The following is a 12,664-nucleotide window of genomic DNA, read 5'->3' on the forward strand; positions in this document are numbered from 1 at the left end:
TATTTGAACTGTCTACCTAGGACAAGCAGCAAAAAGCCCAAAGCCTCCCCTTTGAAAACTGACTGAATCATTTGTTGGAGCTATTTGGTCTAGGATGCTCTAAGGTTTTTAAGTCTCAAATTTAAATATTAGACAAGCCTAATGACCAGAGCCCTGTAGGACATTCACTGCGTTTATTGTTAGGCTCAAAGTGAGAGGATGCTTTACCATTTCCAAATTGCCTTGCTTTAAAAAGAGATGATATTTTAGATTTGAACCTATGCTAGTTTGTAGTCTTCATGTGTAATAAACATATTGGGAAATAAAGTAAAATGGAGTTTCTGTGCTTGGCTTAAGAGAACTTCTGGTAAACATTGGCTCTACTGGAATTTACCAGTAACAATGAAGAGCTGCCAAAAGTACATAAATGTATCTATCTCAGGAGGGGAAGCTATTAATAAGATTGTCCTTCTATGAGTAATCCTGTATTCAGACCACCTCCTATGAGATTACCCTTTGAAGAAACAAGCCTACTGAGAAGTCATGCTGTGTTAGAGAGCGAGTTGTGTGAAGCAATTAACCACAGAAACCACAATGCTGATTGTGAGTAGCTGCTGATCCGGCAAGGAAAACCGATGTACCAAAACCAAGCAAAGACAAAGGCAAGGCATTAGAGAGTCATGCAATCCCATACTGTGGAATAAACGATGGGTCCCATTGTGCCCTCAGTGGTCAACACGGTGTGTTTCCAAAACCAGTTTGGTTCTAGTTTTGTTAAAACATGCTTTGGTTTGTTCAAATAGGTTGGTTCTAGTTTTGTTAACTCATGCCTGAGTTAAGACATAAAAGAGTCAGAAATAAGTATGAAAATACTACAGAAACTAAGGATAAATATAAACATAAATCATGGTGAGGCAGTGTGTCTTTCAACACAACAATTTCACATCTGACTTCCATTTCAGGGGTGCTGTTGTGACTATGCTGTGTTACACATTTTATCCAGTGCAAAACTTCTCTAATGCATAACAATTTTTCAGTGCAGAGCTGACAAAAGAATGATGCTAAGCAAGCTGGCAAACTTTGCTCTGTGTCTGCTATGAATTGCAGTTTTTCTAAGTTTTCATTCTGCTGATGGACTTTCATTCCAGCCAGTTTCAAAGTGTGATAGTTTAGCAGGAAGCAAAGCCAGTGTATGTATCTCCCTTTGGGTGGTGTGAGGGAGAGGTAAGTATACAAGTGGACATATAAATGGGCAGGTAAATGAGAACTGTAATTGGAAATTGTAAGAATGAAATTAGAATCATGCGAAAATAGCTGATTGTCCATCACAGGGACTCACTGTAGAGCAAACAGATGAGTGGTAAGAAGGTACAGCTCAGGAGGCACAGACCAGTGGCAAAGTGACACCGAACAAAGGAAAGCCAGCAGCAGTGAGGCAATGCCTTAGTACGGCAAGAGCTGGTGGGGCAGGCACCGAAAGCTGAGCAGGAGAGGTGGGAGGGAAATCCAGTTACAATAAATACTGGAGAATTCGGGAGTTGCTCCAAAGCACAATAAACCAGAATTTTGCTGTTTTAAGCACACAAATTCCCCTTTTGTGAAGAATTAAAAAAAAAAGGAAAAAGAACGTAATTGTTGTGAAATTGGGCAAAGGCTTCAGTGCACAACATAAGCACTTAAAACATACTGTAGTATCTTAGTGTGTATCCAAGCATATTTACCCTTGTCACCGCAATGGTATTCAAAGTCGGATTTGACATGTGGGTTTCCCTCTGAAGTAGAGGGGAGGTCTGCTTGTCCTCACTATAATTTTTAATTGAATTTATGTTCAGTCAGCATAACATGATTGCTCTAAAGATGGCTTCTGTCTGCTCATAATAAGGTTAAAACTCAATTAGTAGCTGCAGCATCTAACAATATTTCACCACTCGCCAGAAGGCTCAACCAGCATCTGGCTAGCCGCAAGTAACTGGTTCAGCACGCATTTCATTTTGCAGTGGCGATGGGGTCCCCCAGCCAGCGTGGCAGGCACCCTCCCTGGCAGCACCGTCCATGGGACACACTGTCCTGCATTGCTTCCTGTGCCGTCTCTCTGCTCAGTCTCTTCCCTGCACTAAACACTACATCACAAAAATTTCAACACAAAATCATTCGCACTGTCACTTTGCAGTATTTATCAACTCCTCAAAGACACACAGCTGCTAAGAAAACTGCTGAGATGATAATAAGGCTTTTGATTTATTTATGTGAGAATTAAGATTTTTTTATCTAGAAGAAATTAACTTTAATCAACAATTGTAACAACCAATAAGCTTCATGAAAATCTGCGTGGCCATTAGGCAAAAAAGCCCCAGATGAACCCTGTTGTGTTCCTTCCTAAGGTTTTTACTTTCCATTTCTGCCCACCTGACCCTGCATAAACTCATTTTTGCAGTATACCCTTAGCACAGAACAAATTGTAGCTCTCTTTCTCTCCTCCTTCCTTTTAAGATGTACCCAGTTTTCCCATTATTCGTACCTTATTATTTACCTAGAAAATTATCAGACATTGGTATTTATGTGATGGTGTCAATATTTACCTGAAATATCAATTTTAAGTGTCTGTATAGACAATTGACCTTGGTTGTATGTACTGTGTAACTTGATTAAGCGCAGGCAAATGACAAATATGTCATGTTCTGAATTATTACAGAAAATGGATGGACATTTGTAATTTGAAGACATCCAGGAGAAAACAAGACTTGGAAGCATAAATAAAAATTCTGCCAGCAAAGAAACACTTGAAATTGTATTGTCTTGCATTTGATATTGGGCCATATAACCTGGGACAATAACTCACTCAAAAAACCGCCTCAAACGTAGTTCCAATCATTTTGTCAAGGTCTACTACTTTCAGTCTACTTTATGTACAAATTTGGGGGAGAAAGCGTAATCGTCCTTGGAACACTTTATAACTCCTTTATGGAACTTCCAGTCATTCCTGTTCAGGAGTTATGCGAACAACGCGTCCTTTAGATGCGTTTTCCTTCCCTGCTCCCTTCACAGCTATTCATTTGATCGGTGCTTTCCTTTACACTTATATTCTATTTTTAATGAAACCCGTTGGGCAGGGATGACCGAAGGACCTTCTGTGTACACATGGAAGTTTAACGCTGCCCTCTGCCACTAACGTCAAGGGCAGTGACGTTCTTTGTGCCGGTCTCTTTATAGGCCTGAAGACGAACGTGAGGAAGGCGTAGCACGCTCTTCAAGACCGGGATCATCTCTTACGGCCCCGTGGCGCCTCACACCGTGCAGCTGCAAAGGCGTCCGCTCCCACCACCTGGACAATCCGCCGCAGACCGTGCAGGTGGACGTTCCTGTTGTCCCGCTTTCCTCCCCGCCAGGCAGATCTCCTGTTGCAGACGCCCCGTGGCGGGGGGCCCTACCAGAGGACCGCGCGCCCCGGCCAGGGCAGCGTCCAGCGCAGAAATGCTTTCACCGTGTATGGGGAGCAACCACGGGGCTCCCAGGACCGGCCGCCTACCTCCTTGGGGCACACCGGCACCCAGGCGCTCCCCGGCCTCGCACCTCGCCGCCAGCCCCGGCCCGGACACGGCGGCGCGGCCGAGCGGCGCGGAGGGGCGGCTGAGGGGGCGTGGCCTCGGGGGGGGCGCGGCCTCGGGCGGGGGCGCGGCGGCCGCGCCTGTCGGCAGCGGCGCGGGGGACAGCGCCCCGCGGCCCCGCCCCGCCGTGACCTCGGCGCGCGCACCGGGCGCCGCGGCCGTTGCGGCGCGCGCCTCACGTGACGCAGGTAACGGTCCCCTCGCCCCGCCCCGCCCCGCCGGTCCCTCGGCGCGGCCCGTGCCCCGGGCGGTGGCGGCGCTGCCGCTGTCCACGGACGGGCCGGAGCCTCCCCGCCCCCGCAGGTCTGTCAGCGCCGGCGAGGGGCGAGGGGCGGGGGGCGGCGGGCCTGGCGGCCAGGCCGGACCCGGCTCGGCTCGGCTCGGCTCGGCTCGGCTGCGGGCGGCGTGGCGGAGCCGAGCCAGGCCCGGCCCGGCCCGGCCCGGCCCCTGTGAGCGTGCCGGGCGGTCGGGGTCACCGTCCCCCGCGCAGGCCCCAGGGCGGCGGGGGCCGCTCGCCGTGCGGTTGTGAGGGGTCGCGCCGCAGGGCCGGGCCGCGTCCCGGAGCGCGGCCTACCAGCGGGGCCGCGCGGCTTGGGGTGAGGGGGGAAGGCGGCTCCTGGCCCGGGCTCCGGTGGTACCTCAGCCCCGTCGTAGCCGGGAGCGCCTCGACAGCCTCGCTGGCTCCGGCCTCTGCTCGCGGCCAAGGTGACCAGGACGCTGGCGTGGCAAGGTTTTGCTGGGTGGCCGCGGAAGGACGTGTCCTTGTGTTACGAGCAGGGCCAGAAGAACAAAACCGAGCCCTTCCGGATATTCCCCCCCTGCTCTTTTGCAACGGTTTGGTACCGTAAGAGTCTGTGGCGATGTCATCCCTTTGGTACCCACTGAAGGTGGGGTTTTTTGAGGGGCGAGTAACGTATCAGGCAGTGTTATTGCACGGGGATGCCTCCGTTGCCCAGGACTTACAGTGTACGCCTTGTGGTGAATGCAGGGCTTGTAAATGTCCTCCAGGTCAACTTTTTGGGTGGAGAATTATGCTTCTTTGCACAGTCTGGCACATCTGTGCAGGGAGGAAAAGAAACATTTAGCATGTGGAGGTATATATTCCTGAAGTAGCCTTATTTGATAAGGATATTCCGTGCCTCTCTAGTTTCAATTATCGTGACAGGCTTTTGGAGACACTTTATTATCTTCATCCATTTTTTTCACTGTCAGCCTTGTTTTATTAGAATTACTCAATCTTAAGAAGCGCTTTAGGAGCGAGTTGTATGGGGAATATAGGAGAAAAGACCACGATAGCGGATGAAGGAGTGTTTTTGTGAAATATGGACCAGACATATTGATGACTACTTCTGCAGAGCATAAAGAACATTTGTTAGCACTGGTAGCAGGACTTCATGTGTGAGTTAAGAAACTCGGTAAGGGTACTGGCAATACCAGGAGAATACTGATTCATATGATACTAGCCTGTGCAACGTGTTTGTGTTTAAAGTGATCTTGAAAAAAGCTGGATAAACACTTTGCTATCAGAAGTGTCTTGCCGTCTCTTTTTCATATGCGTCTATTACCCTCTAGAAACCTGGGTAGAATAATTCACAAGACTTTCCATGCCATTAGGTCACTTCTAGAGTTGAAAGCGCCAAGGCGAAAGCGAGCTCGTAGCTTGAGACACACATGCCATGCTGCAGGACAGCTGCAGAATTTTCAGCTGCTTAGGGCTTTCATTTACTTCCACCATTTTAAGGGTGCTTTGGTGCATTAAATATCAGGTTGTTCTTTTGGTTCACTGCTTCTTTCTTATTTTTCACCTCCGGTAGAGATTTAATTAATATCTTCCTTTAGGTTGCTCTTAGCTCGGCTTGATTCCTTTCCAGTCGCTGTTTTCATTTCAGCGTTGATTTAGGAAACATAGTGGAGTGGAACAATCCTAACTATTTGTGATTTCTGCCTGCTGTCCTGTGTGCTGATTTTTGACTGACAGTCTCAAGGCTGAGTGGGCTGGAATAGTCTATGATCATGCTGGTGGTCTCCAATTTATTTAGCTGCTGACAGCTGACATCTGTGCTGAAGAGCGGTGTGTGTGAAAGGAAGAGCTAGGAAGAAGTCAGTTTTGTCGAGTGAAATTAATCTGTAGTTGAAATCTGACTGGAATTACATGATTGGTGGCTTTGTCCATTTTTGTTTCATACCTGTATAAAAAGGGAGGCATTACTTTTTCATGAGATGGGAATAATGTCTGTGATAACAGTTTTCTTCACCCATGATCTTTATATCTTCGCAGGAGTGACATAGTCCATATCCGCTCCTATAGATTGCGTATTCAGTAGTTACAACTTGAAGTATGGCTCTGATCCCATTTCAAAATTTAAGTGGAAGTGGAGGGAAGTGACTGGTACCACTTAGAAGCTCTTTGTTTTTATTACATGTTATGTCATTTCCATACATTTTCAAATCTCCCTGACAAATTGTTGTTATTTTGCTATGCGTTCTTTGCTAATTGCTAGAAAAAAGATCTACATGTTCTCCAGGCAGACATATTAGGAAGAAAGAATGTGAAATTACCTGTACTTAAGAAGCTTGCCACTGTAGTATGATAAACTGAGAAGAATGTTCCTCTCATTCCCTTCTCTCCCAGCTCTTTGCAAATCACTTCAAATGAGGGTAGGTTACCCTTCAGGAATGAGTGTCTGCCCCTCAGGTATGTGTGTGGAAGTTTGGTAGTAGAGGGTGGGATTTGCAGGGAATGAGATAGAAATGATTATTCCACCTATCAGAATGGGCACAGACATAAAGTCCTAAGTGCCATGGTGACCTCTCAGTTCTTACTGTTATAACATGTTGAAATCTTACCAAGTTTTGCAAAATTACGTGATGCATACATAATGTTTTTAGTGCCGTTACATCTTAAAGAGGATTATGTATGTAGACAATATGCTAACTCTGTCAGTGTTGTCCCAGTTGCTCTGAGCTTTTGCAGGACTTAATCTGCTTTCAAAATGGTGCTGATAGTATTTATGTTCCTACAGTTGCCTAGGAGCCCTAATCATAGACAGGGCATTGACACAGGAGGAAGTCAGTGTTGTAATAAGCTTTGAGTCTGTGAAATGGGAAATGACAAGTGAATATAGGTAGGTAGGAAATAATGCTAATGTATAGGGGATTCAGCACACTAGTAGCCTAACCACTGCCAATTTGCTGAAAATGCCAAGTGGGGAGAGAAGAGGTTTTGTAGGTTTAAAGGAGCCTTATATACTAGTATTTGCCTTGGGAAAATACTCTCCATGTATCTGGGCACCATGGAGAATGTGAACAAGTGCTTGTTTGGAAAATTCAGTAAGTAGATGATGGCAGCTGGTGTTATGAGCTGGGCGTCAGATCTGCTAGTGGATGAGAATGAAAAGGCTGCAGAAGTCTTGAAAGAGGAGACAAGGGAATTTGGTGTGATAAAGGAGGAGAGTTCACTGCTGGGATGATGCAGTTAAAGTCAGCAACTAGGAAACTGATCCAGTCAGCAGCTTTCAAAATAGACGTTGAGTTAAAAATCTCATGTTAAAAATGTGATGCCAGGGAAGAGCATGCAGTAATACTATTTTATTTGGTAGGAGCCTTTTTTTTTTTTTCTTTTAAGACCAGTATTCATTTTTAAATTGGATGATGAAAAATATAGCTCTTCCTATTCCTTACAGATTTAGGAATTTTATAACCATGTATTTCCTTTTTTGGAGGGAGAGGGGGAAGAGGAAAAACAGTGAGAAAATAATTTAATGGAATTTATATACAGAAAATGTTTATACAGAATTTTTAAGGCATCTATTACTTCTTGAATTAGAGATAAAATAATCTTTATATGTAGTAGGTAACATAAAATTTGATCTATGACTCAAAATGACAGTGTCTTTTTTAAAACACTTTAAAGTTCATTTGGCAGCTCAGTACTTGTGTTTGTTTTTAGCAATTGTTCAACTAGTCACACTAAACAACAAAAAACTTGAATTTTACCTTCTGACTAAATAAATTATTTCTCTAGATGGACAACAAAACAAATGAGAGACACCTCAGAATTAAATCTGAATTTTTCTTCCTTTTAATTAGTATCCAACCCTTTATGTTCTTGTAGCTTTCCAAATACTTCTGTAGTGAAAACAAAATAATTTCTTTTTACATTATTGCTATTCCTTTGCAATTTTAGCAACTTCAGCATTAAGATGATACTATTTTTGGTCTACTTGTAAGCTACTTTTGTTCTTTTTATTCTGAAGGTGAGCTTTGATTCCCTTTGCTAGCATGGGAGCTGATGGTGTTCAGCATTCCCAAGATTCAACCCTGTTGAATCTCACTGTGTTCAAAATTACAGGGAGTCTGCTCTCCTTGTTAAAAAACTCATAAGGGGTCATTGGAAGGACAAGATAAATGTTGCTAGTTAGGAAAGCAAATTAAACTGAGCCTTTTCTTAGTGTAATACTGTTTGATTGAAGGCTAATGTCAATATGAACACTTAACTAACGCTTTTAATTATTTTGTCAGCTGCATTATTCATGGCATAAATTTGAGGTAGCAGGCTTTTTTGCAACCACTGCGTTTGTGGTTGACGCTGTTCATTGAACCTACCCCAGCTTGGCTTGGTAAAAGGCTGGTTGCCAAGAGCTCCAGAGAAGTCAATGATTAGTAGACTTATTTGTTCTCAAGGAACTGGGGCTCAGGGGACATGCGGTACAAGTGGTATCATGATTGCTTCAGGAACCAGGATGATGTTACCAGTTACAGAAGCTGTGAGGTGAGCCGACTGATGTGGGGCTGGCCATCAGCAACACTTCCACTGCTGTAAGTGTAGCTCTACAATCAGTCATGGAGTGGCCTCTCTCCTGAAGAGGACTTCATGTCTAAGCCTGAGCTTTGTTGAAGAGCACTCTAGCCATAAACCTCAGATTATGTTACTGAGTTACGAAACACTCAGTTTCAGTGAGGCTGAAATGCATCTGCAATTTATTGGGTCTTTTTTCTGATTAGGTTTGTTTTTGTCTTATTAACAGACTTGGATCTTCTGTCTAACAAACAAACATGAGTCATCTGAAGCTGTTCGTGGCTACGCTGAAGTGGCATGGCATTAAACTTCTGGAAAAGCAAGATATAGCCAGAAGGGTATTTTTACATGGCCAACGGTATGTTTCATCAGGAACCTCAGAACCATTCCTGAGTGCGAGTAATTCAAATTATGTGGAGGAAATGTATTATGCGTGGCTTGAAAACCCTAAAAGCGTACATAAGGTAAGTCTAAAACTTGACTGTAAGTGATAATACTAGGCTGAGAGTGGAATTGATTTTTTTCTTTTTTAACTTGTTTTATAAAAAGTCCAGAAAGAGGTCTTGTATGAAATGAAAAATGTGAAACTAATTTCCCACATATTGATTGTTGTAAGGTGTGATATTGCAACTAAAAAAGTACAGAGGAGCCACAGGCCTGGTGAGCTGAGTGGAAAGAATGAGAAGTCCAGACCAGAAATAGTAAGCTGCTCAGAAACTTTCAGCCTTCCTCCATGGAAATCCTGTTCAAGCAGTCTGTTAAGTAATTAGTTACATCTGGAAGAAGACCCAAGAAATAAAATAGGGGTTTTTGGGGGTTATTGTAATAAAGTTGTATCAGAGTATATGTTATATTTAAGTAGTATGTGTTGACATTGGTACTTCTAAACTGTCTGAAGAAGATGAATGTTCAGTTCCCTTTAGGTAGCCATGGAAGTTGTAACCTTAAAACTGAATCTGAAATTGTCAGAAAAGCCTTTTTAAGTATCTTGAAAAGTATTTTGTTCTGTCTCTCCCTCTCTCTCCAGGCGACACATGTTTGTTAGCTTTTTTTTACTTTAAATCTATTGCCCAAATCCTTTCTTGTGGACAAAATACATATTTTTTTGTATAGACTTATTTTTTTAACAAGCTTTCTGCTGACAAGGAAAGCTCTCTTATGGTGATACATGTATAGTAACTTAAGAAGCTGACGAGAAGTCTGATAAATTCAAAGACAGACAAGTAATTTTCTAGAGAAGTAATGTGAATTGTGCCCAAAATGTTTACCAAATTGGTTGTGTGTTCCCTTATTCTTGAGGCACTTATATCAAAATGTCACTTAGAAGTTGTTGCTCTAAGTCTGACAGTCTATCTGGAGTGTGAGGAAGTGACGCATGTTGAGGAAAAAAAAAGAGGGGGGAGACCAAAAAAGCAGTTTTGTAGCTGTTTTTTTGGATGTTGTGTATGAATTTAGTGTTGTTGGAAGGTGACATATGCAGTTACAACTCTGAAGACTGAGTGTTATTCACATAGCAGATGGATCCTAGGTCTTTTGTGTTACACCTGAACTTGGAACTGAAGAGACCTTCTCCAGGGGTGGCTGCTTCTCTCATCCCATCTGTCTTTGATTCCTCGTCATGCAACTGCCAGCTAAAGTTCCAGCCAATGTAGAGCAGGGTAGCACCTTGTGTGGATGCATTGAGTTAATGTCTGAGAAGCCCTCGTGATGTGTTGGTGCTATAGATCGATATTAACCCTTTATTTTAAGGACAGTGAAGGGATGAACTCACGCCTAAGGAGTGTGTCTGGTGACATCTTGTTTTCACTTGTTTTATTTGAGTTACGTCGACTCGTGACAACCTTCTTTCCTTTAAGGAGAACGAAATTTCTTGTTCAGACCCTTTACAGCCGGGTGAATTGCGCTGTTGTGGCGTCTTGCAGGCTTCGAATGGGGCGTAAACCCCGGTAAATTAACGCACGTGTTAGGCAGTGAAGTCACCGGTAGGCAGGAGGCGGGCCGGCCCCCGGAGCTGGCCAGGGTGCTGAACGGTCGGGCTGCCCGCCGTCCGGCCCCGTCCTCCGCGGGGGCGGGAAACTGGGCCGGCGCGACCGCCCTAGCAAAGAGCAAAGGCTTCTGCTCGACGTAGACCTGCTTCTTGTGTTGCTGATACTTAGGCGGAAATGCTAAAAAGGACTATCCAATTCGTCTGGCAGTTCAGGCACAGTTGGGCGATGGATCCTGACGAGCTGATGCGGTTCGTAGGTTGAACAGCAACCGAGAAATTAGCAGAAGTGAATTGACAGGAATATAAATGTACTGGTGGAGTAGGGTGTGGTCTAGGGAGTGGATCCCAGGTAATTCAAGATGCGTGTTAAGAGTGTGTGAATTCTTTTCCAGGTTAACTATATGTAATACACTTACAACAGGAATGAACTGAAGTAAGTTCACTGTGTGCCTGATTTATGAGGCTTAAAAGAATATGATTGATGGACATCACAGATTACTTTACAGCTATTCTTGCCTAAAGAATTAGGTTTTTCACAGCCTAGAAAAAAGGCGAGGAGGAGAATGATGCCAATTAATTTTACTTGGTTTCATCAACAAAATTAATTCTTGGTTTCTCGAAAACCATCTAATTTCATCAGCTGAAAGCTATAAATGTCTACCCAAGATTTTTGTTGACAGAAATTGTTCAATTTGGGCTTTAATAAAACAGGTTAAAAATGTTGCTAGTTGAACTTGCCCTGTTTTCTTAAAAATACAGAAAAATTCATGCCATAGTTGTGACTGTAGGCAAGTTGTGAATTTGTCATTGTGCTATGGAAAGTGTTGGAAAATAATGTCAACAGATACCAATGACTTATGTGGTGTTGGTTATGGTATTGTTAATAATTTGACTGTCTCTGCAGACCACTCATATTTCATTATCAGTATGTCCGGCATGGTTTAGAGAGCCAATTTGTGCTAGGTGTTTAGACATTACATTCTCTTCCCTTTATTCATCTTTATTTCCTATTTTTCCTCATGTTTCTTCTTCTTGGATATCTCCTTATCAGAGGGGATGTGCCTCCCTCTGGTTGATGAGATCATAGAATCATAGAATCATAGAATCATTTCGGTTGGAAAAGACCTTCAAGATCATCGAGTCCAACCATTAACCATGCCCCCTAAACCATGCCCTGGAGTACCCTGTCCACTTGCTTTTTGAATACCTCCAGGGATGGTGAATCAACCACTTCCCTGGGCAGCCCATTCCAATGTTTGACAACCCTCTCAGTAAAAAAATTTTTCCTAATATCTAACCTAAATCTCCCTTGCCTCAACTTGAGGCCATTTCCTCTTGTCCTATCTCCAGACACCTGACAGAAGAGACCAACACCCACCTCACTACAACCCCCCTTCAGGTAGTTGTAGAGAGCGATAAGGTCTCCCCTCAGCCTCCTCTTTTCTAGACTGAACAACCCCAGATCCCTCAGCCGCTCCTCATAAGACTTGTATGAAAAAAGCTTTATTTTTCCTGGGCTTTAAAAATTATACTCTATTCACTCTTACTTAGAAACTCCAATTAATCAAATTATTTCCATCTCAGAAGATTTGACTGGACATGTCTTCCCATGTATGCTTATTTAAAACTGTTTGAAATATGGCTGTCACGTTCCAATGAGCGTATTCAGTGTTACTAGCGTTTTTTTCTAAGAACCTCTCCTTTCTATGTATACCATGGTTATATATCAAGGAATATGTATTTATATCCATAGGAGCTTTTATTCTTTGTGCAAATCCATTCCTGATGATTTCCTGCTTTTCCTTAACTTTTGAATTTCCTATCCTTCGAGTAGCCAAAACAACAATCAGAATAAAATGACGTGGGATCTGAAAAAGGCATCATTATTTCTCCTTGAAGTGTGGTGTCAGGGCCATAGATCATAAGAGAGAAGCTTGACAAGGCTCAGTTATTACTATCACAAGATTAATTACAAAACGGCATGGTTGGATATTGAGTACATAATGCCTGCCATGTTATCCTGTACGCGGCCGCTCTACCGTGAGTGTGTAATCACTTCCTTGTTTTATGTAGTTGGAAAAAGTGTGGGGGTTTTGTTTTGTTTTGACTTCATCTTTTTTTTGAGGTAGTGATGCGCAGTGTGTGTCTTCTAAGGCTTTACTGTCCTTACTGCAGTTGATAAATATTGTGATGTCACTAGAAAAAAACCCAAACCATCAAGATAACAAATATGTTACTTGTTATTCTAAGTGCAACAGTGTTTATTATATGAGAGTAGAGTATTGCCACTGAATC

At 43.4% G+C, this 12,664-nt stretch overlaps 1 protein-coding gene across 2 annotated transcripts in view; it reads left to right on the forward strand.

Annotated features, from left to right (window-relative positions):
- The first annotated feature begins 3,656 nt into the window (after positions 1-3,656).
- Positions 3,657-12,664, forward strand: part of OGDHL (oxoglutarate dehydrogenase L) — a 57,006-nt gene continuing 47,998 nt past the window's right edge. The window contains exons 1-2 of one of the 2 annotated variants that reach the window (XM_052799730.1): positions 3,657-3,772; positions 8,612-8,846. In XM_052799730.1, the coding sequence (XP_052655690.1) occupies positions 8,640-8,846 (207 nt within the window). In that variant the 5' untranslated portion in view covers positions 3,657-3,772; positions 8,612-8,639. Of the gene's footprint in view, positions 3,888-8,611; positions 8,847-12,664 lie in introns of both variants that reach the window. The other variant, XM_052799731.1, reaches the window with a different exon arrangement.

This window comes from Harpia harpyja, chromosome 10 (genome assembly GCF_026419915.1).
Source record: "Harpia harpyja isolate bHarHar1 chromosome 10, bHarHar1 primary haplotype, whole genome shotgun sequence".
NCBI lineage: Eukaryota > Metazoa > Chordata > Aves > Accipitriformes > Accipitridae > Harpia > Harpia harpyja.